This window comes from Anas platyrhynchos, chromosome 2 (assembly GCF_047663525.1).
Source record: "Anas platyrhynchos isolate ZD024472 breed Pekin duck chromosome 2, IASCAAS_PekinDuck_T2T, whole genome shotgun sequence".
Classification (NCBI taxonomy): Eukaryota; Metazoa; Chordata; class Aves; order Anseriformes; family Anatidae; genus Anas; species Anas platyrhynchos.
Window position 1 is genome coordinate 531,155 of NC_092588.1, and position 27,642 is coordinate 558,796.

The following is a 27,642-nucleotide window of genomic DNA, read 5'->3' on the forward strand; positions in this document are numbered from 1 at the left end:
GCATAAAGAGGCCTTAATAGCCATTATCCCATTTCCTGGCTGCCCGCCCCCTGGCCCCGCTGCTCTCCCGGGGCCGTTAATCCCGCAGACAGCCCGGGCTGGTGGGCAGGCAGCGTGACCACCGGGCCCCCGCTCCACGGGTCACAGCCCACCAGGCTTCCCGGGGGGACCCGCAGCCTGGATGTCCAGGGTGGGCACCGCTTCCTTCGGGACAAAGAGCGGTGTAGGAGGGCTGTGGGGCGCAGGGCTTCACCTCCTGGAGTTGCCTCTTTGGGGTTTTGTGCTCAGGGTGCTGCCTCCCCAGGGAGGGATAGACCCGGGGGCACCGTCCCCTTCCCCACGCTGCCTGAGCGCAGGCTCCTGGTGCCCGGTGCGCCTGTGACCGGGGGGTGCCCGTCTGCTGCCCTGGTCACTCAGAGCCTGGGATGGGGACGAGGAGCAGCGGGGGCCGAGCCCGCGTGCTGGGAGCAGCACAGACCAGGCTGTCGTGCCCAGCCTGGGCACTGGTTTTCTCGGGGAGGCACCGGTGCTGGGTGGGCTGGTGAGCTGGGGCTGCACAGGGAACCTCTGGCCTTGGCTTCTCACCCTGCCTTCTGTGCTCAGGACCTGACCTTGAAGCTGTGCCTCATCCGGAGCATCTGCATGATCAGCCAAGCCATCCACAACGGTGGCAAGTGCGGGGACTTCGTCTTCTCCCGCAAAGCCGAGCTCGTGGCCCAGATGGTGGTGAGCACAACCCCTGCCCGTGCGGGGCCAGCGCTCGCTGCGGAGCTTGGCCCGTGTCGGGGGGCAGGCAGGGGGTGGATGTGACCGTCCCCTTGCTCTGTTGCAGGAGTTCATCAAAGCAGAACCTCTGGATGCCATGCGGACGCCGGTTCGGCAGCGGGCGATGGTGACCTGCACTTACCTGGTGTATCCTTCCTCTGGGGGAAGCCGGGGCCGTGCGCCCCCGCGGAGCCTCGCCCCGTGCCCCCGTTTGGGTCTGGTGGCAGAGCTGTGCGCAGGCTCCCAGCACGGTCACGCTCAGCAGCCTGGCTCGTGCGGCCGCCAGCTCAGCACTGCCCTTGGGCTGGGTTCTGCTGGGCTCTGCAGCGCCCGTTCTGCAGCGCAGAGCCAAGGGCACCGCGCGCTCCGTTGCGCAAAGCTGACTTCTGCACCGCGGTTAAAAATACTCAAACACGTCACAGCCCTGACACAGATACAGCGAGCGCCCTGCCTGCCTCTGACCGAAGCTGGTGGCACCGAGCACGGAGCCTGGTCAGCAGGAATTCATGTTAAAACCCCCGGTGCTGCCTTACCCCCGCTGCAGCGCTCGGTGCCTTTCCTTAACCCGCGGAGCAGCGTGCTGGAGCCCCACCTCAGCGACCCCGACCGCACGGAGCTGATCGACACCTGCCTCGCCAGCGTGCTCGCCCTGCCTCCGGACCCCGGGCCGGAGAGGGATGGGGTCAGCAGCGATGCCCTGCACAAGGAGGTGCGGGTTGGGCACGGGGGGTGCCCTGCTGGCGTGGCACAGCGGGGTGGCGCGGCTTTGTTCGCTCCGAGCGCTGCCCCAGCCGCCTTCACGGCCCCGTGTCCCCCCCTCTCTGGCTGCCCGAGCACCCCCCCCCGGGCTGCAGCCCGGCCGTGGGAAAGGCTGCTTGCAATTCAGCTGGGCACCTCGGGGGAAGCGAGCTGCACCATTTCCTCTGCTCAGTTATCTCCTGAAAAGGCCTGGCCCTTCTGCGCGCTGATAGCAAGTGAGAAAATATGCGCTTATCAGCGAGCCCAAATGCTGCTAATAAGAGCACGGAGTCCCTCGAGGAAAAAAATCAAATGATCCTGGAAACCCTGCAGGGTAGAAGGGGCCTTTACATAACCAGCTTTTGAAAGGCTGCAGCTGCTTCTCAGTTGTGGTTGAGTGCTTAATGAATGAAAATAACACGCTGCTAATGAAGTTGTTGCAGCTGCCGGGTGGCTGCAGAGCAGCCCCTGCCCCGCAGGATCGCCTGCTGCTGCTGCTGCGGCTCTTCCAAGGTGAGCTGCGGAGCGGGAGCTGGGCTCTGGCCGTCCCCTGCTCCTGTGCGCAGGCACCTGGCCGAAATGTTGGCGTTAATAATCCTTTCCTCCTCCCCGCCCACCCCCGTGAAGCTTTGTAGTTTTTATTTTTTTTGGAGTTTGTCCCAAAATAAGTCCCAGAAGGAAACTATAAGCATCTTCAAAGGGCTCGTGCAGCCTGGGCTTGCTGGAATTTATCCCCAGGTGGGAGAAGGACCAAATTCCCTTCTGGAAAGCGTGCTCTGAAGCATCTGTGCTGGTGGGCTCCGCTCTGGCCAGGTGCTGGCACATGGTGCTGATTGCAGCCACGTGGTGCTAACCCTTCCTGCATGCCCCAGTGCTTCCAGTTAAGGTGGCTTTGTCAAACTGGGCAGCAGTCCCTGCTGCCTTTTCCTCCCAGCCCGGAGGTGGCTGCATTTTGGCACCCAGCACCAGATGCCCAGATCCCTCCTCACGTGCCCAGCCTGGCTCTCCGGGACAGGGTGCAGGGCTCAGAGCCTGTGATCAGCCTTTCCTCCCTAGATACTGTACGGTGACACCCTCAGTGCCCTCAAGGACCTGCTGAAGAGCCTCCTGCAGAGGAACCTGACCCCGCACGGGCTGCAGGACATGTTTGCGGTAGGTGCAGCCTGCAGTCCTCACTTCTTGTGTGACACCAGTCCTCCAGTCCCTGTCCCCTCGGTGCTGGGCACTGCGTGCTGCGGGTGGCTGTGCAGCGCCGAGCTCCTGCTCTCCTTTCTGACCCATTTCCCCACAGCACTTAGGGCCCTGGATCAAGTCTAACAAGGAGCAGGAGCGGCAGCGCGCCGTCGAGATCAGCGCTGCCCTGCTGGACTTCTACCTGGCCAAACTGAACGTCAGCGTAAGTGGCCGCGGTGCTCGAGCATCCCCTCCCCGCTGCCCTCCAACCTCGCTGGGATCGGGCGCGTGCCCCTCCTGGGGTGGGCGCTGGGTTCCCTGCACCCGCTGGCGGTGGCCCTGTGCTCCCCAACGCCAGCACGGCCGCGGTTGTCTCCCCACAGACCGTGGTCCCCTTCTACAACCTCGGCGTGCTGATCGCGCTCTTCTCCCCGCGCTGCTCCGACTCCCTGGCCAGCGTCCGCCAGCACGCGGTGGACTGCGTCTACTGCCTGCTGTACATCCAGCTGTGCTACGAAGGTGGGCGCGTGGGCAGGGGGCGCGGACCCCAGCCGCTGATGGGGGGGACCTGCGAGTGCCGATCGCTGCAGGGGGGCCGGCAGCGGGGTGGGGGGCGCATGGGTGAGGGACTCGTGTTTGTCTGGGTGTTGAAAGCCCTTGGAGATGCTGGAGCGCAGCTGGAGCAGGTTCCTGAGCCAAATTCAGCCTGGGTTTCCTCCTCTCGCCGGGAGAGGTCAGTCCTCTCCTTGCGATGCTGCGAGCGCAGGCACGGAGGGGAAGCAGAGCCCGTGCGGTGCCGGGGGGGCTTTGGCTCGGTGCTGTGCTTGCGAGCAGCGTGTCCCTGCAGGGCAGCACCTCTGGGCCTTGGCAGCAGCCTCGGTTCCTCAGCTCCTCCCTGGAAACCGAGCCAGCTGCAAGCAAAACCCAGCGCTCTGCAGCGTTTTGGGTGTAAAACCCGAGGAAGGCTGCGGACTGAACGCTGCCTCTGAACGCAGGGTTTGCCCGGGATCACATGGATGAGATGGTGGAGGGGCTGAAGGCTCTGAAGAAAGGCCTGGAGGAGCCCGACTTCACCGTCCTCTTCCACACCTGCCACAACATCGCCATGGTAAGGCAGGGCACAGCCAGCACGGCCCCGGTGTCCGCGGGGTGCTGGCCGCTTCCAAACAGCCACGTGGGGCGAGCGCTGCTGGGGAGCCCCAGCATCACCCCAGGAACCAAACCACTGCGCTCGTCTCCTGCCCTGCTCCACGCATCTCCTGGGCAGCCCAGGGGATGCTGAGAGCATCTCGCCCTGTGGGGAAGCTGCTGGTTTTCTCTGGGCACGAGGGTCCCAACCAGGACATCCGTGCAGGTGCTGTGGGGGCGCGGTGCCCCGCTGCGCTGTGGCTCAGTGCATCCGTTCAGGGGTCTGGTGTGCAGCTTTAACCATCAGCGTTCCCAGCACTAGCACCAAAAATTCACCTTGAGGTAGTGCAGGTGGTTTCTGTCCTTGCCCTCTACACGCTGATGGGGAGGATTCTGTCTCAGCCCCATAAGACCTGCACGGGGCCCCAGGGTGCTCCGGGATGGAGACTGGAGCGCATCGTGCTCCTTTTGGGAGCTGCTGGCTGCAGCACAGCCCTCGAGTCCCCACCGCTGCTGTGTCCAGCTCCAGTATGTGGTGGTTCCCAGTGCCTTCCCAGCGTGGTGCTGGTGTTGGTAAAGCAGTCACTGGTCCAAATGTGGCTCGAACCACTGCAATTTGGACAATGGGGACAGCATCTGGGTCTGGTGGCGATGGAGGGGTGCGCACCCTGCTCCTGCGAGGGTGAGCTTTGGTGGCCCCTTCTGTGCGGATCTCTGCAGGCACTGCTCCAGGAGGGCTCGTAGCTGCAGAGGAGCTGGTAATCCCTTGTCCTGGCAGAGCTGCCATCCCCCGGATGCTGTGGCTCTGGGGGTCCTTATTCCCACCAACCTTGTTGCCGATTGTCCCACCCGCAGGTTGGGTGAGACCTGGGGACCATCCTCAGGGTGGTGGCTGGAGTGGGGTTACTGGTGTGCTTGGGTTGTCCCAGCCCATCCCAGGGGTGCCCCAGGCAGCCTCTTGCCTCCACGGGGGTCTTGTCCTGTCCCGGGCTGGTGCTCCCTCAGGGCTCCGTGCCACGGAGCAGCCACGCTGCCACCGGCTCCAAGAGCCATAGAAACCCGTCGTTCACTCCGCTCGCCCTCCTCCAGGTGGTCGGGAAGCGCGTCCCCCCGGAGCAGCTGATGAGCCTCCTGCTGGCCATGTTCGAGGGGCTGGCGGACCCCGACAAGAACTGCTCCCGAGCAGCCACCGTCATGATCAACTCCCTCCTCAAGGAGCGCGGGAGCGTCCTGCAGGAGAAGGTGAGCTGTGCCCGGCCTCGGGGGCGAACGCAGCCCCAGAGGGACAGCCCTGGCCCGGGTCTTGGTGCCCGGTGTCCTTACCACGTACGCAGCCCTATAACTGTGGCCCCAGTTGCAGCCAGGCTGTGGGGTGATGGCTGTGCTGGTGCAGGCGGGGTGCTGCGCTCAGGGGCAGCAGCGTGATGCCCAGCACAAGGGGGTGGCATTTAACACCCGTCCCCAGGGACTTGCTATCGATCGTTGCCGTTGCATTTCTGGCCAGAGGAGCGCACGTCCAGAGCTCCTGGGGGCTGTTGCTCCTGACCATCGCTGCTTCCCCCAGGCACGTTGTGTGTGCGCTCTCCTCCTGCGTCCTCACGGGCCGGGGAGGCTGCGGTGCGGTGTGGAGGCGGTGGCTGCTGGCGAGGCCGGCTCCGTTCTGGCTCCTGCTCGAGTTGAGGAGTTCAGAGGAGCTCACTTTACCAGAAGAGCTCAGGCTCCCTGTGAAACCTCTGCAAGCTCTGGGGGAGCCCGGGGTTCCTGGCCGGGAAGCCAGTCTGGATGCTTGCAGGGCTTAGAGGTGCTGGACACAGAAGGCTTTTTTGTCTAATCCACTACCTTTAGGGCTAAGCTCCCCCTTTCTCCTGCGGTAATTGGAAACACCGGGTCTCCAGCCGCTCCTCAGGCTCGCTTTTGCACTAGAGCTTCTGCTAAAGTCCCGTTCACTACCTATTAGCCTCTCTCCGACGTGGGATTGCTCCAGCTTACATGACTCACCTTTCGGTCAGATCCAGTCCAGCCCAGATCCTGAAACCTGAACTGATGCTAAGCCCCGGAGTCCGTGGGGCAGACCCGCGCGCAGCTGGGGCCGGAGCGCTCTGCTGCTCTGCACTTAATCTCTGGAATTTGCTGCCAGGCCTGGTCTGTGCATGAACTTCCTATTTGTCTTAACGTGCGTTTTACAGCCGGCAGCGAGTGCCGAGGTGTCTCCCTGCGTTCAGCTTGAGTTCCTCCTAGGAACTTGCTCGCTGAGCTCCTCTAACCAGCCGCGGTGGGGCTGGGGTTTAGCACCAGCACCGGGCCAGAGGGCTGCAGCGCAGGGGCTGGGCGCACCCTTGTTGGGTCTTCCTTGCCCTGGGGTGCTCGGCGGTGTCACCTGGCTCTGCGTGGCACGGGGACACCCCCGGGGGATCCTTGTCCTGGCCTCACAGAGGTTCTGTATGTGCCCTGTGAGCGGTGAGGCCTCCTCAATGAGCTGCCCTCCTGGTGGTCTGTCTGCCCCTTCATGGTCTGCTGAAGCCCTGCTGCGATGGAGGGGAAGGGGGGGACACATCCCCTGCCTGCAGGGGTGCCCCGTGGTCACCCCGGGTGCTCGCGCCTCCTGCCCCTCAGCTGGACACCACCATCTCCTCCTCCCTCAGGTGCCCGACATCATGAGCATCATCCACAGCAAGCTGCAGGAGGTGGACGAGGAGCACATCAGGAAGGCTGCCCAGCAGACGGTTTACATCCTGGCCTCCCAGCACAAGAGCGTGGTGGTGTCCAGCCTCCTGGGCAGCGCGCTGCCGTTCGACAGGTACCGCCCGGCTCCGCCGCGGTGGCCCCGGCGCCTGCACGTGCTCTCAGCGCTGGGGCTTGGGAGCAGCTTTGGCTTAAGCTGCAGCTAATCTCCTGGCTCCTTACCCCAGTAATCAGACCCTGCTGGAATTTCCTTTGTGCGCTCAAGGATCAGCACGGCCACTTGCTGCGGGAGCCGCTTTTCCCAGGGCTCGCTGGGCTTAGAGGCGCGAGCGGCGCGAACGAGCGGAGCTGGCCCTGGAGAGCTGAGCGTGGCTGGGTGCTCGCTGCTGCTGTACGGAGCAGGACACCTCCCCTTGAGCAGAGCCTCTCCTATGCCTCGTCTTTAAGCCCTGCTCTGCTCCTACCAGGGCAGGCAGCTTGCAAACCATGCGGGGCGAAGCGGGACCCCTCTGGGTGCTGGTAGTGAGAGAGCCCTGAGGGTTTGGGCTGAGCACGGCGCAGGAGGCACCAGCAGTGCTTCCCCTGGCTCAAAGTGCCTGGAGCTGCTGTGAGCCACCCATCACGGGTCTCTCACTGGGGCTTGCCTCCTTGGCTCGTGCCTCCTGGGCTCTCTTCGCCCTGCGGTGAAGGTGGTGCCGGCGTGGGGAGGGGGCTGGTGGTCGCTGCCCCTTGGAGCAGGGCACCAAAACAGCTCTCCCCTCTCTGCTCCCCTGCAGCCACACGTGTGCCATGTGGAGGTCCCTGGCCGCCGATCCCACCCTCACCTCGCAGATCCTGGAGCAGCTCCTGGAGAAGGTGAACAGGGACGTCCCGTACAAGGAGAGCAAGTGCTTCCTGCTGGGGAGCGGCTCCGAGCGCATCGCCACGCCGCTGCCCCTGGCCGTGAGTGTCCTGCTGCAGCCCCTGTCCCGTCCCCAGCCCCTCGGGGATGCCGGTCCCAACACCTGGAATGCTTTTTTCATTTCCTTGGCTCGGGGGGGTTGTGCCAGGCGTGGACTCTGGAAATAACGCATCGCTGTGTAATGCCTATTAGAGCTAATCCACAGGCTCGTAAAAAGCCTCTCAGGTGTCCATCCTCAAGGGAGACCACTTTGCATTTTATCCCTTCAGAAAAATAAACCCAGCTTGGCAGCTTTCTAAGCAGTAAAGCAGCTGTGAAAATTTCCTCCTCCTCTGAAGAACCAAATGCAGATGGTACGGGATCGGCTGCGCTGAAAGCAAACATTCCTCCCCTCCCCTCCCCGCTCTGGTTTTAACACCCCTGGATATTGTGCCGTGTAATTACGGCTTTTTAAATTGGCCGGAATGGGGCTGTGCAAAGGCAGGGTGCGTGTTGTCTTCCTGCCTGTAAAACCCGAGCCCTGGGATGTGCTCCGTGTCCCCAGGTACGGGCTCCAAGCCTCGCCTTCCCCCCCTGGAGACGCCCGGGTGCTCGATGTCACCGCTTCAATGGGCTCGGGGCTGCAGGAGGGAGCAGCAGCAGCAGCCCCCTGGCTGCCTCCCCGGGTTATTTACCAACAGATCGCGGCGTGGTGTGGGAGATCCCTGCCTAATCCTCCTCTCCCGCGCTCTCTCTCCAGGCCACATGTGCTCTGTATGAGATCATGTCTGCTCCGGAGTCTGGGGCAGCAGTGCTGGGACTCTACGCGCCGCTGTTTGTGACTCTCCTGCTGCGAGTCAGCTGCACCGTGGGTGTTCAGCTACCGAAGAGCCTGCAGAGCCGGGAGAGGAGGAGCAGCAGCCTCAGCCCGGCCCCCCGGAGCCTCCATCCCTGCAGGTACGGGGCCGAGGGCGGCTCCGCGACCCGGCACGTGGAGCTGGGCGCCCTCGCGGCGTTCCTGGGGGCAGGCAGCACGCCGGCCGTGGTGTCGGGCACCGAGGCCTGACCTCGGAGCTGCGGTCTGGGTCTGCTCTGTTTGTTTTGCTTCCTCCCGCGGAGCAGAGTCTCTAAATTGGGAAGCGTTCAACGAGCCGCTCCAGTTCCCGACGCGCTCCTGCGCCCCAGCGCCAGCGCCCTGCTGTGCTGCTTTGTGCTGCTGCCCCCCCGGGGGGGCGGCTCCACGGGGCTGGGCTGGGGAGGCTAGAAATTAGCCAAAGGGGGTAATTTCATCTCGGGTGAGGAGAGGAGCTGGCAGGACCAAAGCCTCTGGCTTCGTCAAGCCGATGGCTGCGGCACGGCTTAGTCATGCCAAATTACCGGCTGCTCGAGCAAACGCTCCAGGGCCACGCCACCTTCCCTGCGCAGACACAGCCGTGCTGAGCCCAAGGGATGTCTTGTCCTCTGCTGGGGCTTTCAGCCCACGGTGGCCCCAAGTGGCTGAGGAGGAGTCCTGGTAACGGGGTGTTTTGGGGTGCCGCTGGTTCCCCCTGCTCCGGGGGCTCCTGCCCCAGCCTTGCCCAGGGCCAGCTGGAGCTCTGCTGCGTGCTGCTGTAAGCACAGGGTTTTAGGCTTTGTAAAATTAGTGGGAGCAGCCTTTAACGAGCTCCTTTACAGCCCAGGAGCACGCATGTGTCTGTAGGGTGGCAGGGATCCCGGTGGCAGTGCAGCTCCCTTTCCTGTGCAGGGCTCACTTGCTGGGCTGGGTGGCTTGGGCTTCTCTCCTTGGTCTCTGCGTGATCCCAGCTTGAGCAAAACCTGGGCAGTTTGGTTTCCCCCAGCCCAGACCATGCCCAGCGCTGGCTCTTCCTCATCAGGGGCTGTGCAAGCAGCTCTCACAGGGTAGCAGAGAGCCAAAGGGTGCCCCCCTGGGTGTGGGGGCAGCGGGAGCCCCATCCTGCTGGGGCAGAGGGTTCGGTGCCGGCTCACCAGCCCCTGCCTGCGCCCTGCCTGGCTCAATCCTGGTGCTCCTGCCCCTCTGAGCAGTGCCGGGGCTGCTCTGCTCTCCTGCACCTCTGGGCTGTGCCACGCTCATCTCTGCAGCCCGTGGAGCTGGCGTGGATGTGAGCACGATGCACAGCACTCATCCCATCCCTCCGACAGCTCGTGTGCCACGGCAGCCCTGCCATCGTGGCTCTGGGTGCCCTCATCCTGCTGCAAAAAGGTCCGGCTGATGAGAACTGCTCACGCTTGCTTTAAAGCACTTTAAATCCGTGGGGATGCCAGGGTCAAGCCTGTGTCCGAGGCAGCAGCAGCAGGAGGTGCTGCAGCACGGCCGGGCCCGCCAGGCCCTCGGTCGGCTCGGTGTCTGGAGACTCCCCTGCGGGAGGAGGCTGTGCCCTGCTTTGCAGGCTTGGTTTTCTTACAGGCTATTATTAGCCCTGGGGGAAAAAAACAAAGCCTGGAGGAGCGCACGGGGACACCAAACGCAGTGGCGGGGAGTTGAAAGGGCTCTGGCGTGGCTCGCCAGTTCATTCGTCAAGTCCCAAGGGCGAGGAGCTGTGCTGAGCAATCCCCTCCGTCTGCTGGGCACCATCGCGCAAAGCTCCCGCTCGCTCCGAGGGGGACTTTTCCAGCCCGGAGATGTGATGAGTGGAAACAGGTTGTTCTGCTGGATGGCAGGGCTGCTATCTGATTAGCATTTTATTTAGACCACATGTTAGGACTGAATTAAACGAACCTGATGCGTCGGAGGAGAGGGCTGGAGCGCGCCTTGCCCCGCCGCCGCTCCTGTGCCCGTGGTGCTGGCAGCTCCCCGCACCCGTGGCGCTCGTCCTGTCCCCTCGGGGCATTTCTTTGGGGTCCTCACGGAGAGCCCCGGGCCTGGAGCGGCCACCCCTGCTTCCCCTGTGGCTTTGGGTTGTGCGTCCAGAACTGTCTGTTCTCGTCGCGCTCTTCCCCGTTAACGACTCCTGGAAGAGAGGCACGGGCAGATCCCAGCCAGACCCCGCACCAGAGCCGCGAGCAGGACTTAAGGAAACTTGAAGCAACTGGTTGCCTCCCAGGGAAGGAGGCGTCGGAGCCAGGAACCGCTGCTCTTCCTCCAGCAGTGTCTGGGCTACGAGCAGTGCTCGGGACGCAGACCAGGACGCGCTGAATTATTGCCGTGGCCGCTCCTCCAGCGTTTGGGCTGGCCGAGCCCGCGTGCCCCCCGGCCGTGGCTTCAGTTCCTGTCCACGTGCGCTCTGCTGATCCTGAGAGAGAGCCTTTGGGGTGAGAAAAGCTGATGTGCTGGCAAGGAAACGGGGGGCAGGCAGCAGCTCCTGGGTACCCGTGTCACAGGCAGCAGCGGTGCAGGAAGGGGAGAGCCCCCATCGTGTCCCTGCAGCCCGGGGGGAGGCAGCCTTCCTCCTCCTCTTCCTCCCCCATCTCAGTGCCCAGCAGGGCAGCCAGCTTGGTCCAGGGCTTGCTGGGCGAAGCGGGGAGGCCGGTGCTGGGGGTGTCCTGGCCACTGTCACCACCAGGGCTCCTCTGAGCGTGGGCGTCCTGGTGCCGCTCGCCCTGCTCCATCGGCACCCGGCCACCCCGCTGCTGGACGCGGTGTCTGTGCTCAGGAAGGAAAACTGCCCTCGTTGCAGCTCCCCAGGCTGTGCCCGTGCTGGGTTTCTCGGTGCTGCTTCTCAAGTCCCAGGTGCTGCCCTGGCTGCCCCCTGCTCCCTCGGGGCTCTGGGTTCGGGAGGTGCTGGGGCCGGGGGCCGGGGGCAGGCTGCTCTCGGGGCCGCGCGGCGGCTGCGTGGGTGCAGGCAGGTAGCTGGGGCCATGAAGTCATCGCTGATGGATGGAGGGGGAAGAGGCTTTGTCCAACGCGCGGAGCAAGCGCCGAGATGTGAAATTCCAGCCTCGTCCCAGGAGCTGGTTACAATATCAAAGCAATTTCCTGTCCGCGTTTTGAGTTCTGAGTCTCCATGATACTTAAATGCCAAAGAGAGATGGTAAAGGTGAATATGATAGCTTGGCAGGAAAAGGGGTTTGGAAGACACAGGCTTTTGTTGGAAAGGAAGGAAGTGTCTATAGGACACGGTGGAAAAAGCAAAGCCTGCGAGCGAGCGCTGGGGCCGGGCTGTGCCGCAGGAGCCGCCCCGCGCCGCGGTGGCTCGCTGGCCACGGGCTCCCAGCCCCGGTGACACCGAGCCAGGAGCTCGTGGGGAGGCTCGAGGGGAGCGGGGGCCTGGCTGGGTGGTGGCCCCCGAGAGCCAGCAGCGGGCTGGGGCCGTGCCCTCGCCTCTCGGACCTCATCCGTAGCCACGGAGCTGGTGGGAAGGTCCCTGGACCTCGCTGGGCTCTGTCCTCTGGAAAAATCCCACTGAGGCTTTCCTGGGCAAAGCCACAGCTTCACCTGCGTGCACACGAAGCACTGAGGCTTGTGCAGGTTTCCTGCAGTGCAGGAGCACGGGGCCGGGCAGAGGTACGGGCACGGACCTGCTGGGCACCAGCACAGGTTGTCGCTGCGGCTGCTCCGATCGTGGCTGGTGGTGGTCTCTGGGTGGTGGTGGTCTCTGGGTGGTGGATACTCCAGCCTCAGGTTTTATTTAATTAGCAGCTAATTTCTTGTTGTCTTGGAGCCTTCGTGGTGCAGGGATGCTCAGAGCTCGTGGAGGGACTCTCCTCCAGCCAGGGCTTTGCTCAGAGCTGGGTGAGCTGGCTCGGTACGCGGTGCTGGTGCTGCTTTTCCATTTCCATCACTGCTGGATCCAGCTGGATGTTCCTCTGTGGGTGTCTGTGGGCTCTCCCGGATGGGTTTTGTGGTGCAGACATCAGGCTTGGGCATCACCCACGCCACCGTGCAGGGCCGTGAGGGCAGCGTGGGACCGGGCAGCTTCTGCTGGGGCTCACGGCGGGTGCTGGGTGGCTGCAGATGGAGAGGTCCTCGTGCTGAGGAGCAAAGCAACCCTGCTCCGTGCTCCGTGCTTGTCTCCTTCCCTGCTCCTGGTGCATTGCCCTGGGCAGATGCTCAGCTTTGGCCCTTGGCGATGCTCTGCTTGGTGAATGCATCCTCGAGGTGCTTGTCCCTGGGGACCCCCAGACCTGGCTGCAGTGAGGGGTGCTGACAAGTGCAGCACGGAGCCACAAGGCGCTCCAGGTCTGGCTGTGGTGGGGTTTTCCATGCATGCGGTGGTTGAGCGCTTATTTTCCATCCTTATTCTCAAATTTGGACTCAGGAGAGCAGAGATTGCATGTCCCGTGTTAAGGGGGGCTGTGGTGTCCTGCCGCAGAGCCCCGGGGTGCCCGTGCCCCGAGCCCTGTCCCTACACGTCCCCGTCCCTCGTCACCGCAGCCCAGCCCTCTCCTTCCAGAAGCCAAACTCGCAGGCGCCCGAGTCGTAAGCTGAGAGACCTTTGTGCTGAGACACCCTTCCTAAATCATGTTTGCTTCATGTGTGTGGTAAATACATTCCTCTTGCTCATATTGAAGGCTAAGATTTATCCATTACTTATATTTGTTTTGTTTTGACAGGATAATGTATGGCTCCCATATGTTGCTCTGTGCTCGCAGCAAAATAATCCCCACCTATAAAATATTAATGCAAAAAAAAACCCTCCGTAAAGCAGTTCTGGACTTCTTTACTTTTCAGCCTATTGTCTTGGATCACTTTAATGGCAAATGTCACGGTGCAAATGGAAGTAGCCGTGAGTTATGGCTTTGTCTCGCTCCAGCTGAAGCTCGCTCGGTCCTCGGGTGCCTCCGCACTGGCCCCTGTCCCGGTGCTGCCGCGTGCCGGGCTCGCCCCTTGGGCCACAGGCGGCTCGTGCCATGATGTGACAGCTCGGTGCTTCTCTCCCCAGCTGCGCCGTGGAGACGCTGAAGGTGATGCTGGCCCGGGGCGGCAGCGAGGCGGTCACCAAGGCCGTGGGCAGCGCCGGCGGCTGGGACCTGATGGCGAGTCCGGAGAGGCACCACGACGGCATCGCCGTGCTGGCCGGGTGAGACGCGCTGCTCCCGCTGCTTCTGCTCCGGCACCGGTGGCCACGGGGACTGGGTGTGCTGCGTCCCGGGGCAGCCGTGACGCTTCGCAGCCCACGGAGGGTCCCCAGGGGTCCCCGGGGGTCAGGGTGGGACTGTGGTGGGGTGGCCGGGCCCAGGCCCCGTGCGCTGGGGGTGACTCACGGTCAGCTCTGTCTCGCCCCACGCCTGGAGGTCAGAGCGGGGGGAAAGTGCTCGTTAGTGCTGTGATTAACCCCGGCACTCACCGCCGGGGGGGCGGGAGCATGGACGGGCGCCAAGGGCTGAGCAGCGGTGCCGGGAGCGCGGTCGGGCTGGATGCAGCCGATGGCTCAGCTCCCGGGGGGCCGAGCACTCCCTGCGCCTGGTGCCCATCGCCACGGCTCGCCAGGAGGCTGGGGCTCATCAGCAAAACCTCTGCTGCTCTCGGCTGCTTGGCTGAGCTTGTGGAGGCTGCAAACGAAGGTGTGCGGGATACTGACCGGTTTTGGATGGATTTTCTTTTTTTTGGTGCTGCTGCGCGTGCCGAGGGCGCTGGGGCCGTGCTGGCGCTGCAGCACCCACAGGGACGGCCCCGGCCCCGGTCCCTGGTTCAGCTCGGGACTCCGCTGTCCCTCCACCCAGCGTGGTTAATAGCTCTTGGACGGCTGAGGAGGAGACGACCGGTTTGGGATTTTCCAGCGTTCACAAAAATGCTTTATTGAGCCTCCCGAACGCTTGTGTGTCTCATCCCAAACAAAACCCGGCCCTCCCGGCCAAGCTCTGCTGGAGCGGCCGCTGTGGCCACGGTGCCCGGCGGGGGCTCAGAGCTGGGTCCCCCCCGTGGCTCGTCCCCAGGTGGTGGCAGGAGGGAGGTGGTGGTGAGGGGCTGTGCTGTGCCCATCCAAGCAAAGCATGAGCTGAGCCACGGGCAGGAGATGCTTTGCTGCACGGTGCAGGATGAGTTCCATGTTTGTCACCTCGTCAGCAGCCCCATGGGGATGGGACGGAGCTGGGGCTGGGTGCAGGGCCGGGTTTCAGTCGGGGCAGCGTGGGTCACCCTGCCAGCAGCCCCTGGGCATGGACACGAGGATGGATGTGTGCTGGGAGGATGTGGAGCTGTTAGGGGTTCGTGCAGGCTGCGGCTGCTGCAGGGCACGGGGATATAGACAGTGGGAGGGGGCTGCCAGACCCCCCAAGTGCCTGTGTGGCACTGCTGGGGTGAGGGGAGCTGCCCACAGGGCTTGGAGGTGCCCTGTGCTTTGTCTGCCCGTCCTGCTGGCCCCGCAGGAGCTGTTGGCAGAGGCACACGGTGGGCACCCACCCGCTGACACCCCCATGGTGCGGGGCTCGGTGCCAGCTCCTCACCGCGCTCTGCTCATGGGTCCCTGGGGCTGCGGGCACAGGAGTCCCGTGGTTCCTGGCCACCAGTGACCCCAGTGCTGTATATCTGGGAGCTGGTTTGTTCCCAGTGCCGGGTTCCCTTCCTCTCACTGCCGAATTTTGCCCTGTTTGTGGGTGCCAAGCCCGTCCTGGTGTGGGTGACGCGGCCCCTTCTGCCCGCAGCGCCATGGCACGCCACGCCGGGCCCAGGCTGCCCCTGATCGTCAAGAACCTCGTCCCGACGCTGAGCAGCGTGTTCGACAGCCAGAGGATCACCACCACGGCCTTCTTCGCCGAGGTGAGCAGGGGAGGTGGCTGCTCCCGTCTGTCTGTCCGTCTGTCCGTCTGTCTGTCCGTGCCTCCGCACGCGGCACGGCGCACGCGGCACGGCGCAGCCGCGAGCTGTCCTCGGCTTCCCGACCCTCTCTGGCAGAGGGGATGGCAGAGAAGCGCGCGCAGGAGGCCAACTCTGAACGCATCCCCGCAGTGAGCCAGCAAGCCATAACTCCCTCCTTACGTAGCACCTTAAGGAATGAGGTGACTCAAGTCCTTTCCTCCGGCGCGGGGCAGCGCGGCCAAGCAGACGGTAACCCTAGCTGCGCGCACATACCACCTTACAGCCCTGGGCCACTCGAGGAGTGTTTGTTACATAAAGGAGCACCTCATGCCAACAATGCAGGGCTATATCCCCGCTTATAAACCACCTTTTAAATTCTCAGCTGCTTAAGCAGCCTGGGATTAAGGCACTGTTTTTATTTTCTGTTTGGCTGGGGGAGCTGACGGCCCTGCTCTTGGATCCCGTCCCAGAATCTGCTTTAGTTTTGGAGTGTGGTTGGCTCTCTGCATCCTTAAAGGGTTTAAAATAGCAGTTTTGCCTCACCATGGAGCTGGAGGGGAAGGAAGCAAATGCCTGTGTCTCCCTCTCTCAAAACTGATGAGGTGAGAGCTCAGTCCCTTTTCTCGCAGCCGTGCCAGTGACGGAGATGACAGAGTGGAAGCCAGGAGGGGAACGGCCACGGGGCTGTGGCAGCGGGGACCTGCGGCACCAGGCAGGGTCTGGGTGCTGCAGCCTCCGTGCCTTCAGCCTCTGTGCCTTCAGCCTCCTCACCAGCTCCGCAGGCGCTGGGCAGAGGCGCTGAGCGCTGCCCTGGGATGCCCCAGGTTAAGGGGCTGGATAAGGGGCTCCGTGCCAGCCCCGAGGGCAGCTCTGGGGTGCTGGCAGCCCCTCGCTTGCAGCCAGCAGCTCCCCCACGTCGGGCTGTGGGTGCTGTGCCCGGTGCCGGGGGGTCCCCGGGGGTCCCAGCATCCAGGAGCCTGGAGCAGCCCCGGGGAGCCCCAGTGTGGCCCTCGCAGGTCGTTAACCCCAGCGTGCCCCTCCTGTGCGGGGCTGGCGCCGACCCTGCCGCTGCAGGCAATTAACGGCCTCCCCAATTAATGGCCTCCCCAGTTAACGGCCTCCCCAGCTCGCTGGGGACGAGCCCCGTGCTGTTCCCTGGATCCTGTCCACGTCCACGCGTGGCTCTCCCCTCATCCCCAGTGATGGGGTCAGGAGGAGAGGAGCCCCATCGGCTCCATCCAGCCGGGGGTCCCAAATCACCTCCCCCAACTCAGTGCCTCTGAGTGCCCCCAGGGCTCAGCACGGCTCTCCAGGAGCTCTGGCGCTGAGGATGCTCCCAGTGCCGTGCTGCTCGGCCACCACACAGCCTGGCGGGACGTGCTTCAGCCCTGCAGGGAGCCCGAGCTCTTCCCCGCTGCCCTCAGCTCACCCCGGAGGTGGTCTCGCACCTCGGTCCTGCTCCGGGGGGGGCGCATTTGGGTCCCTCCTGGCTGTGCTGCGTCATCCATCCCTGGGGGTCCTTGGCTCACGTGTTACAAATCACGGCAGGATCCCCAGATCTGAGCACCCTGTGGGGGTATGAGGGCTGTCCCTCATCACGTCTGGATAACCTGAGCGTGGAGTTTGGGGTCTGAGAGAACTGGGGACAAACCAAGGCTGCCCTGGGCTCTTTCCCGGTGTAATGGGATAAGAGCACCTGAAACAGGGACATCAGCTCCCTCGTGGTCTGAGGGGTTACTGTCCTGTCACTGCTGATGCTCTCTCCTGCTTCAGCTCCTTAATAGCAACGTGGTGAATGACCTGATGCTGCTGGAGACCGTGATGGACAACATGACGGGGAGGCAGAAGGACCCCTGCCTGCTGGTGCGCATGCTGGCTCTCCGGGGGCTGGGCAACATCTCCTCGGGGTCACCAGAAAAGGTGAGAGCAAACCCCGTGGCACGCTGCCTGAGCCCTTTTGGGGCTGGGGTGCGATGCGGGGGGAGAAGGGGATGTGCAGCCCCCTCTGATGCCATCAGGAGGTGACTTTGGATTTTTCAGCCCTGCCCTTGCCCTGCTGGTGGCACCTCCAAAATCAAGGAGGCGACCGCGCTGTGCGCCTCCCTGTCCTGTCGCTGTCATAGGCAGGCACAGTGGGACTGGTGCAGACCCCCAGCTGCTCTGGGATGTGTCTGTAAAAAAAAAAAAACCTGGTTTGGAGGAGAGTGTGGCAGCTGTTGGGGGGCTGCTGGCCCGAGCAGGGGTCGAGCTGTGGGGCCGCCCCCAGCAGCAGCAGCAGCAGCGCGCCTGCGGGAGCCGTGTCGGCCCGCTGCCCTTTCTGCTTCCTGCTGCTCCGGTGTCTTTACCAGCTGATGAATGGATCCTTAACTGCAGTTATCTCCTGTCCCGACGGTGGGATTCAGGCAGCCCAGAATTAGTTTTCCAGATCTCCAAAGTGCTGTGGTCGGGGCAGCTCACGCCGGAGGCGCGTCCGCTGGGGTGCAGGGACGGGATGCTCCGTGTCCACTGCTTTTTGCTGGGGACCTGCAGTCACGGCTCCATCCCACGAGGTTCCAGGCTCAGCCGTGGCTGGGACGTGGCTGCTCGGCCCCGTTCCTGCCCACCAGGTGTGGGATTGCTGCAGGGGATTGCTGCAGTGCATCCTGCACCGGGCTGCCTGCGCTCTGCCTACCTGGTCCCCAGGAGCAGCAGCGTGGGGCTTGGTGGGCGTCTGCTCCGTGCTGTGCCAAACCCTGGAAAGGGGTCACGGGCAGGCAAATACCCCACTGTGAGCTGCCACGAAAATATAAGCAGCTGCTAAAAATACCGTCCTGCTGCTGCAGCCTGGGCAGAGCTGCTGATAGCGCCCAGTGCTCCGGTCCGCGGGAGCCGCAGCGCTGCTGTGGGCAGCGGTTGGGAAGCAGGAGGCCAGCAGGAGGATGAGGAGGGCTGCGGTGAGCCTCGTACAACGCAGGCAGGAGCAGTGATGATCTGTTGCTGCCTTCCCTGCTGCATCCTGGAACAACGCAGACTGGTGCAGCTGGGCAGGCTCAGGGGTCGGCGGTCCCTTCCCGCACGTCCCCGTGGCGCAGGGTTGCGACGCGTTGTTTGTCCCCAGCCGTGCTCTGTGAGCTGCACCAGGCAGCACAGCCTGATTTACAAAGCCGAGCGCTCAGAATTAAGCGATGGCAGACTCGGTGTGGCTTAGGCAAACTTAATTTCCCCCTTTGCTGCATGTGCAGTGGCTCTAATTGCTCAGCAAAATGCTGCGCCGGGAGGGGACGCGGTGCCTGCGGTGAGCAGTTGCCGCGTGCCTGTGCCGACGACGCACTGCGCTCAGCAGCTGTAATTTAATTTAATTCCAGCTCCTCCTCACTGGAAGCGAGGGTGAGGCAGGAGCTCGCTGCAGGGCACTGCTCGGTGATCAGGTCACTGACTTTGGGAATGCAGCACTTGGCTCGTCCTGCTTTAAGGAATCACCCTGGGTTAGCGGGCCGGGTCCCCCACCTGGTGCTGGTGCCGTGCCACAACGTAGGCACAACAGAGCCCGTCCTGACCCCTGGGGATGGCCGAGCAGGGCCGTGTCCCTGCCAGGCTGCCCCACAGCAGCGCTCCTCTCCTGCTGCCCTTGCAGGTACGGAAGCACGGGGCCAAGCTGCTGGCGTCCATGGTCAACGGCATGGATGACAAAGACGACCCCCACAACCTGGTTGCGCTCGAGGCCATGTCCAGTCTCTCCAAGCTCCTGGATCACTTGGAGGAGAGAGACATCCAGTCCATGCTCCTCCACATCGCCATCAGGATCCGACCCTTCTTCGACAGCGTAAGGGAGCCTGGGGACAGAGAGCTTGTGCCTTGGTCCTGTCTAAAGCAGCTCGTCCGATGAGCCAGGGCACGCGTGGCAGATGGGTGTCTCTGGGGTGGGCAGCAGGGTCCAGGCTGTGCTCCGTGGGCGCTGGGGGACAGGAGGGGACCAGGTCTCTGCAGGGCTCTGCCCCACAATATTTCGCTGCCCTCAGTGGTCTCTGTGCATTCCCCAAACCCCTCCAGCATCACCTCCAGTTCCACCACTGCACGGAGCGATCCGAGCGCTGGATCCTGCCCCCAGCTGCTCCGGTGCCACCTGCGGGGAGCACCCTAGCCCCTGCAGCACCGTGCTGTCTGTGGGGGCTCCCGTGGCTCTCCCCAGCCCGAGCAAAACCACAGCCAGGCGTTACCCAGCCCCTGTCCCAGCTGTGTGCCCCCCAGGCAGGCAGAGCTGGACGTGGCATGGAGACCCCCATCCCTGAGCCCTCAGTGTCCCCTGGGTGTCTCTGCTGTGGGGTTCCGCTGCAGGCAGTGGTTGGAATTGGGGATGTAGAGGCAGGGAGTTGTGCTGCTGGAGAGTCACCAGGGGAAGGGCTGAATTCACCCCAAATCCTGCTCGCCCCCCGCCTGCAGGAGCAGCCCGAGCTCCGCCAGTCGTCCATCGTGCTCTTCGGCAACCTGACCAAGTTCAGCGAGGAAGACTGCGAGGCTTTCTTCGAGCAGATCCTGAACGGGCTGGTAACGCTGCTGCTGCACCTCCAGGACCCCAAGCCTGAGGTGGTCAAGGTGAGCGCCCCGCTGCCCACCACGGGCACCAGGGAGCCCCCCCAGCGTGGGGTACCGGCCTGGGGAGGCCACGAGGCGCTGAGCCCCCTGGCGCACGCCGCAGCCTCCCCCTCTCTGTGCCACAGGCCTGCAAGTTTGCTCTGCGCATGTGTGGCCCCAACATGGGCTGCGAGGGGCTCTGCGACATGTTCCTGAACCACCTGCGGGAGGACAGGAGCCTGCACTACGGGGAGTTCATGAACAACGTCTGCAAGCACCTGGTGAGCACAGCCAGAGCACGCGGTGCCGGTGCTGGGGCTGCCAAATGGGGTCCTCGGGGTCCTGCCCAGTGCCCCAGTGTCCTTACGGGGACGTTCCCCCTCCCAGCCCAGTGTCCTGGGGGATGCTCAGCCTGCCCAGCACCTCTGGGCTCCCAGGAGATGGTGGCAGTGCCCTGCCTGACTCCTCTCCTGCCGCCTCTCCCCCAGATGCAGAGCTACCCGGAGATGCTGAATCGCCTGATTTCAACCAACCTCTTCTACTTCAAGAGCAACTGGGTGGACATCAGAGCGGCTGCGCCGATGTTCATTGGTAAGTCCTGCTCCCAAGCCTCGTGGGTGCAGCGTGGGTCTCTTCCTAAAGGCTGGACGTGGTCGTTGGGGGTGTCCCGGGGAGGCATTCGGTGCCCGCTCCGCAGGGGGTGCAGCATCTGCTGTGACAGCCCATGGCCAGGGACACTGTGGGTCGGGGGGGCACCCACCAGAGGCAGCTCCTGCACAGACCCCATCCTGCAGCAGTTCCAGCAGCCTTCCTGAGGGCTGCACAGACCTTTGCTGGACCCAGCCCAGCTCGTCCCATCGCTGTAAAGGTTTCCAGACTCAGCTTGCAGCACACGGATGCGGTTACGGTGCGGGGAGCAGCGCCTGTCACTGCTTTATCAGCCAGAAGCGCTGCCTCAGCCCCGCGCTGTCAGCTCGGAGCAGCTCTGAGGTTGTGGCTGAGCCGTGTAACGGGGCAGGGGATTCGAGCAGGAGTCATCCAGCAGCGCTGCTCCCCGACCCCTGCTGTAGCTGCCCCTGGTAAAGTGGGAGCTGCGGATGCATCCTGGCACCAAGGGACACCTGGGCTGCTCCGGAGGCTTCATATTTCTCTCTGGAGTTCCCAACTCCTTTTTGGGGATGGGGGTAGCAGCCAGCCTTGCTCTTACCCATATAATTCTGCACGTGGCGTAAGGTTGTGCTGCTTTCAGTGGAGACCTCGGCTGCGCTGCGGGCAGACGTGCCCAAAAATGATTTAAGCGAGCTGCAGGAGGCGGAGGTGCTGGTGGGAGCCTCCTTAGGACACACGTTATCCGGGGCAGCGTGTATACATCACATATTTGGGTCCCCTCTGAGCTCTTGTTGCTGGCTCTGCGTGACTGCACACAACACGTGGACAGCAGGGAGGAGAGACCCGGCACCCTGCGAGCCTCTGTGACCTTCTCTGTCAGATTTGGGGGGTCCCAGTGGAAAAAAACCCTGACGCTGAGCTCCTTCCTCAGGCTTCCTCGTGCTGCACGTGGACGAAGACCACTGCCAGCAAGTGGACCTGGACCAGCTCATCTCGGGTGAGTCGGTGCCCACAGCTCGTGCTGCTGGGGGTTGGAGCCGGAGCCCAGCCCCGTGATTTTGGGCTCCCCGGGCTCCTGCTCCACTCTCAGGTAACGGGGCCAGGATGAGCCCAGCACCTGCAGGCACAGGGGACCGGGGCTGGCAGGTGAAGGCACAGCCACGAACCAAGCTGTTGGCACGGGGATGCCGCAGCAGGAGCCGTTTGCAGACTGGGCAGCGGGGTGAGGGGGTCCCGGGGAGCCGAGGCTGCAGCCCCCGACCCCGCGGCACGGCCCCGGTGCTGGCCGGGGGCACCCGCCCTGGGCACCGCCTGCGGCTCGCGTGGCGTTTGCAGCGGCTTAGCGTAAGCAGGAGGGGACTTGCAGCGTTTGTTTGCAATGTGTTAACTGTTAAAAGGCAGAGCTGAGGCTCGTTACGAAGGGCTAATAAAAAGTCAAATTGAAGCTGGTGGCATTTTGGAGCAGAGTTAAGTAATTTTCCTGGATTTCAGGGATTTTTTCCCTGTCACTAGTGACCTCATAGTATATAGTAATGCATGGAAACTTTTGGATCGTTCCAAGGGAGCTTAAAAAACACTAAAAAAGGAAAAACTATCTTTCCGTTGGCTCCCCGAGCCCTTCCAGAAGAAAGAGGCCTGTCTGTTTGAAACAAGTGAAAGATAATCTGCGTGTGTGTGAGTAATAGCTGGAGTGAGCAGGCCTGGCTTGGGCTGCGCGAGCTTCCCGTATTGAGTGGATTAAGCGAGCGGGGGTCCGGGGGGGGGGCTTCGGGCTCTCAGATTTACAGCCCCCGCCCCGGGGCACCCCCGCGGCCGAGGCAGGAGGATGCCGCGAGCAGGAAGGGAGCTGGCACATAAATCAGGGGAGCCGCGGGAGCTGGGGGGGATTTGGAGGGAGGCGAGGGCTTCTCCTGCGCCGGGTAAACAAGCTACTGGAAAAATATTATTGTACTTTTACTGCTAGGAAAAACTACCTGGATTGTTTTCTTACTACCGGGAGCTGTTCCAGGCATTAGGAAATGGTGCTGATAGGGGGAGGCTTGGCCCGGCCGGCGGCTGCACAGCCGCGCGCGGACCCGCGGAGGCTCGGCACCTGGCTCCAGCCCCAGACCCCCGTGCTGGGGCCCTTCCCCTCCCCGGGGGGGGCTGCAGGAGGGGCCCCCCGGGTCGAGCCCTGACCCCGAGCCCCGGGGCAGGGCCAGGTCTCAGCTCCTGGGGGGCGTCCCAAGAGGTTTTAGGGTGCCGCTGCCTCCCCGGGGATGTGCGAGCTGGGGAAGGGGCTGGTGGGGAGCCCCAGGGGGGGGGCAAAGGGATTTCACCTTTGTGCCCTGGAGGAAAGCCAGGCTGTGGCTTCACCCCAGGCACGGTCCCAGCCTGGGGCTGGGGTGAGCGGCCGTGCCCCCCCAGCCCCCCTCATGTCCCTGCTCTGCTCCTCGCAGCCCTCAACCTGCTCCTGAAGGACCCCGTCCCCGCCGTCCGCATGAAGGTGGCAGAGACGCTGGGCCGCCTCGTCAGGATCCTGTGAGCCCTGGCTCCACCGCAGCAATATTTTGGGGTGGGCGCTGCCCCCCCGTCTTCCCCCATCGGGCACCCCCCGGGGCCCCCCTCGCCTTCCTCCGCGGCAGCTCCATCGTCTTCCTCCGCTCCCCGCAGCCCACGGGAGCCCCCCTGGCCCAGTGCCTCCACCTGGCTCAGCCGTGGCCCCCCCAGCACCCAAAGGACACCAGGGATGGGACGAGGCTCCGGGGAGGGGGGGGGTCCTGGGGGGCAGCTCCCCTTCTGCGCAGCCGGGATGGAGCCCGAGCCCTCCGCTGCCTCCCCCCCCTTCCCCGTCCCTCCCTGCTGCCCCCCGATGCTGTAGGCAGGGCCCTGCCCCCCCCCGGGGCCCCATTCGATGAATGTCACTGTCCCCTCACCACTCGTGTACATAAACTTATTTTTAAATAAAGCTCCTCGCTCCTCAAGGCCCGGCGCTCTGGGAGTCATTGCAGGGTGAAGGGTGGTCCGGCTGCCCCCCCCCACCCCCCCACCCACTGCTGCCTGGCTCGTTAATCGGGACATTAATGAGATCCGAGGGGTAGGAGCCCCGTGGTAATGCCTTGTGGGGTGTGCTCGAGCCCTGTCCTCTTGTTTGGGGGGGCTTGTTTGGGGGGGGCCCTTCCTTACTCTGCACTTTGGGGCTCAGGTGCTTGCTGTGTGTGTGTAATTGCACATTTTCCTGGCCTGCCCCCCCCCCCGTCCCCTTTTCTCCTCCTCTTCCCCTTGGGCTTTGTGTGCGTGGAGGGGCTGTGCCAGCCTTTTTTGGGGACAGGACAGGGATCTGACCTTTTTCCACCTGTTCCTGCTCCAGTCCCAGCCCTCCCTTGCCTGGCTCTGGCTGTGGCAGGAGAGAAATTGGGGGGTGGGGGGGGGTCCCCCTGCAGGGGCTGTGGGGCTCTGCCCTCCCCCCAGACACGGGTGCGTGGTGGCTGCAGCCCCCGGGCTGGGACGCGGTGGCATCCCCAAATCGGGATCCTTGCATCAGGCTCAGCCCCAGCCCAGGGCCCCTCTCTGGGACAATCCCTGGTGCCGTGGGTCCCTGCTGGGGGGGGTCCCGGGGGCTGTGCAGGCAGCCCCCCCCCATCAGCGTGGGCCGTGGAGGTTCCCGTCCGGTTTCCCCGGCCCCGCACGTGGCCGTCCTGGCACGGTCCCAGCGCTGAGCTCATGCTGGGGATGAGCTCACGGTGGCTGCGGGACCGCAGGGTGCAGAGGGCAGCACGTGGGGGCTCCTCCACCGGGACTGCTGGGGGGGGGGCAGCCCCCAGGATGGGGTGAGATAGGGGGGGACTCCGTGGGGGCTGGCTGCTCGCCGTGTCCCTGCGCTGGGGGTCTGGGGCTACGCTGTGGGGTGAAGGGTTGGGGGCACGATGGCACCGCTGGTGCACGCAGCCCAGGTGCTTTTGGGTCCCTGGGGGCAGGGACAGGACGGGCAGGGACGCAGGACAACGTGACGCAGGTCTGTACCCAAAAATGTTTAATAATAAAGTTCCCCCCACCCCCCAGGAGTCTGTGTGCAGGAGCAGGGCTGCTGTTCCCAGCAGAGCGCAGTGTCCACAGCCACGGGGTGGGGGGCACGGGGTGGGGGGCACGGGGTGGGGGCACGCTGGCAGCACCCAGCAGCTACGTGTAAAGCCGGACGGTGCCGTCGGCGCCCGAGGAGAAGACCCAAGGCTGGGTGGGGTGGAAGAGCACATCGAGGACGCCCAGGTCCAAGGTCAGCGCGTGGCCCTTCAGCACCTTGACGGGCACCAGCAGCGGGTTCTGCAGCAGGTCGCTGTGGGGGGAGAGGGGTCAGCGCGGGGCTCTGCCTCCCCCCCGCCACCCCACCCCGGGGTACCCCCCGGAGTCACCCCACAAATGCTGCACGCCCCCTCCCCATCCCCAAAACGGAGGTGCGGGGCAGCCCAGCACCCCCTGCCCCGCAGCCCTGCGCTGCCCCAGGGCTGTGGGAGGACAGGGGACCCCCAAAGCAGACCCCAAAGCCCCGGGACCCCCCCACGCACTTGTAGACCATGCCGTGGCACACGATGACCGTCCCGTCGTCCGAGCCCGAGGCGAAGAGCGGGTAGTGCTTGTGGAAGGCCACGCTCCTCAGCGCTTTCTTGTGGTGCCTGCAGAGAGGGGGGGTGCCGTCAGGGCGAGGGGGGGGTGCGGGCTGCAGCCCTGTGTGTGGCCAAACTTCATAACCCCCCCCCCCAAGCTGTGCTGGGCACCGCCAGATGCACGGAAGGAATGAGGGGGGGGCTGGGGCAGCCCCGAGCCCAGCACCCTGGGGTGCAGGTGGGTTACCGGGGGACCCCCACGTGTGCGCAGCCCCCCGTGGGGCTGGGGCTCACCGCAGCAGCTGGTAGGGCCTGGTGGAGAGGTCCAGGTCGAACCAGGCCAGCTTGCTGTCGTAGCTGCCGCAGATGATGTTGTCACCTGTGAGAGAGAGGGGGGACATTGTGGGGGTCACCAGAGAGCCCCACCAGCACCCAGAGCCCTGCCCGCACCCCGATCAGCCTGGGGGTGCTCCATCCCGCCCCACTCTCCCGTACCTCCGGGGTGGATGGCCATGCTGGACACCCACTTGCAGTTGGCCATCAGCTTCTTGGTGAGCTCCTGCTTGAGCAGGTTGTAGACGCGGACGTAGCGCTGCGTGGCCACGAAGAAGTAGGGCCGGATGGGGTGGAAGAGCACGCACTGCACCAGCCCCTTGCTCTTGCGGAAGGGGTTCTGGCTCCAGCGTTTGCTGGTCTGGTGGATCAGCACCTGCATGCTGCTGTTGTCGGACACCACGGTGGCGAAGTAGTCGCCCTTGCCGTGCCACGTCACCTGCTTGAGGGCCTGCGGGGTGCAGGGTGGGAGATCAGGCTCATGTGGGCTGCTGCCCACCTCCCCACGGCCCCTGCCCACCCTCCCAAGCCCCCCTGGCCCTGCCTTGCTGTGCTGCACGGCCAGCCGGATGCCTTTGCTGTGCTCCTCGATGGTGGCCGTGCGCCACTGCACGGGCTGCACCCGCTCCTCCTCGGGGGGCGTGTAGGACTCCAGCACCTGGTCGGTGGCCCCGTAGAGCAGCTTGTCCCCGAGGCAGGGGTTCACCAGCAGCACCGACTGCTCCCTGTGGGGTGGGGAGAGGGCAGGAGGGGTCAGGGCACTGCCGTGGGGAGGAAAACCCTCTGCACGGTCACGGCACGGCCCCGGCACAGGGTCAGGGCCGTGGGGAGGGTGGTGGAGGAGGCTGTAAGCCCCCAGACCCTGCTGCAGGGCAGCAAGGAGCTCCGGGACAGGACCCCAACCCCCCCCGGCTCCAGCTGGGGCACTCACACGCAGACGGCCACCAGGCAGACGGTGGGGTTGGGGTTCCAGGCGATGCTCTTCACCACGCCGCCCACGGGGAGCGTCTTCATGCAGCGAGCCGTGCACACCTCCCAGAACCGCACCGTGCAGTCATCGGAGCCTGCGGGACACCACGGGGGGGTGGGCGCTGGGTCAGGCACAGCTCCCCCAGGGGACCCCCACGGTGCCACGGCTTGGCTCAGGGGGCCGGGACACATCCCCAAGCCGTCGTGCTCCTTCGGGGAGGAGCGCTGGCAGCGGCAGGCGGGAGGCTGCAGTGCCCCCGCGATTCCCCGGCAGCTCCAGCACCACGAAGGCAAGACGTGACCGGGGGCTGCTGCGGAGGGAACAGGCCCCCTCCCCGCTCCCCCAGCACCGCGGCTCTGCCCGTGGTCCCCTCCTGACGCGCGCAGCTCCCGGCGCAGCTGCTGTGCTGGCAGCACGCCTGGCTGGGCTCGGCACGGCTCGGCACGGCTCGGCACGGCTCGGCACGGCGCGGCGCAGCCCCCGGGCAGGCTGTTCCGTGGGCAGCCGGGGCAGGAGCAGGTAGCGGCGTGCCGTGCCGTGCCGTGCCGTGCCGTGTCCCCGCAGGTCGGGTTATTTTTAACGCCTGATCTCAGCCACTTTCCCAGCCCGGGGCCAGGAATTCCACGTTGTGCAACCGACCGACACCGCGGCCACCGGGAGCTGGCAGCCTGGAAACTCCAGCGCTATAAAAAGCACATGTGCCTTTGTGGGCTGTTAAACTGCCATCTGCTCTCAATCTCCAGCCTCCGGCCGGCCGCGCAGGGCTCCGCCGTTCACTCCTCTCCCTCCAGCCTCACTTTCTCCACTGCGGAGCGGGAGGGACGCGGGCTCCAGGGTGGGGTCCCCGAGAGCGGCTGGAAAAACCCACGGAGCCTTCGGGACGTGCACTGCTGGCCGGGGAAGCTCAGGGATGCTCCGGCCTCGTGCCCAGGCTCCCCACCCCAATCCAGCACCGGCAGAGAGGGGTGGGCTGGCTCCCTGTGGCTGGCAGCTCTGGGGAGCCCCAGCCTACACGAGCCCTGCACTGTTATGGGGCAAAGCTGGGACCTGCTCCTGCACCGGGGCTGGGCACTGGTGCCTGGTGTGTGTGGGGTGCCCCAGCCCGGGCGGGGAATCCTCACCTGATGCCAGCCACTGCCCGCTGGGAGAGATGCTGAGGCAGCGCACCAGGCTGGTGTGCCCACGGTAGACCTGGGGAGGGAGACAGGAGGTGGGTGAGGGTCCCACGCAGCCACACGGCACCTCTGAGGGACCTCCCGGGCACCCACGCGACCCCCCCCCCCCTCCAGCTGCAGACTGATTTACCAGCGCCTGGGTGGTGGGGAAGGGCTGCAGGTCCCGTGGCTTCGGCAGCTTGGGGATCAGGTCCTCTGGGTCCACGTTGACCTGAGGGAGAGGCACCCCGTGAGACACGGCCCCACGGCACCGTGGACAGCACACGGGGGCTGCTGAGGGGCAGGATCAGGCTGGGAAGCACAGGCTGAGGGCTTGGGGCCAGCAGGGGATCAGCCCAGCACCCTACAAGCCCGGCTCTGTC

At 64.6% G+C, this 27,642-nt stretch overlaps 2 protein-coding genes across 4 annotated transcripts in view; one reads left to right on the top strand and one right to left on the bottom strand.

Moving 5' to 3' along the window:
* The window catches only part of MROH1 (maestro heat like repeat family member 1), a 41,538-nt gene extending 18,353 nt beyond the window's left edge, over nt 1-23,185 (top strand). For all 3 annotated transcript variants that reach the window (XM_038174674.2, XM_038174678.2, XM_038174676.2), the window contains 20 exons: nt 604-726; nt 833-912; nt 1,342-1,474; nt 2,560-2,655; nt 2,795-2,899; nt 3,060-3,195; nt 3,672-3,784; nt 4,894-5,046; nt 6,447-6,601; nt 7,263-7,428; nt 8,127-8,323; nt 13,207-13,344; nt 14,909-15,023; nt 16,836-16,982; nt 18,676-18,864; nt 19,482-19,634; nt 19,760-19,894; nt 20,102-20,204; nt 21,154-21,219; nt 22,661-23,185. In XM_038174674.2, the coding sequence (XP_038030602.2) occupies nt 604-726; nt 833-912; nt 1,342-1,474; nt 2,560-2,655; nt 2,795-2,899; nt 3,060-3,195; nt 3,672-3,784; nt 4,894-5,046; nt 6,447-6,601; nt 7,263-7,428; nt 8,127-8,323; nt 13,207-13,344; nt 14,909-15,023; nt 16,836-16,982; nt 18,676-18,864; nt 19,482-19,634; nt 19,760-19,894; nt 20,102-20,204; nt 21,154-21,219; nt 22,661-22,746 (2,589 nt within the window). In that variant the 3' untranslated portion in view covers nt 22,747-23,185. The remainder of the gene's footprint in view (nt 1-603; nt 727-832; nt 913-1,341; nt 1,475-2,559; nt 2,656-2,794; nt 2,900-3,059; nt 3,196-3,671; nt 3,785-4,893; nt 5,047-6,446; nt 6,602-7,262; nt 7,429-8,126; nt 8,324-13,206; nt 13,345-14,908; nt 15,024-16,835; nt 16,983-18,675; nt 18,865-19,481; nt 19,635-19,759; nt 19,895-20,101; nt 20,205-21,153; nt 21,220-22,660) is intronic.
* Nucleotides 23,186-24,219: 1,034 nt separating this feature from the next.
* The window catches only part of BOP1 (BOP1 ribosomal biogenesis factor), a 40,781-nt gene continuing 37,358 nt past the window's right edge, over nt 24,220-27,642 (bottom strand). The window contains exons 9-16 of the mRNA XM_027450262.3: nt 27,411-27,491; nt 27,227-27,296; nt 26,067-26,199; nt 25,680-25,860; nt 25,298-25,586; nt 25,097-25,181; nt 24,764-24,871; nt 24,220-24,534 (exon numbers count right to left, since the gene is read on the bottom strand). Coding sequence (XP_027306063.3) covers nt 24,381-24,534; nt 24,764-24,871; nt 25,097-25,181; nt 25,298-25,586; nt 25,680-25,860; nt 26,067-26,199; nt 27,227-27,296; nt 27,411-27,491 — 1,101 coding nt within the window. The 3' untranslated portion in view covers nt 24,220-24,380. The remainder of the gene's footprint in view (nt 24,535-24,763; nt 24,872-25,096; nt 25,182-25,297; nt 25,587-25,679; nt 25,861-26,066; nt 26,200-27,226; nt 27,297-27,410; nt 27,492-27,642) is intronic.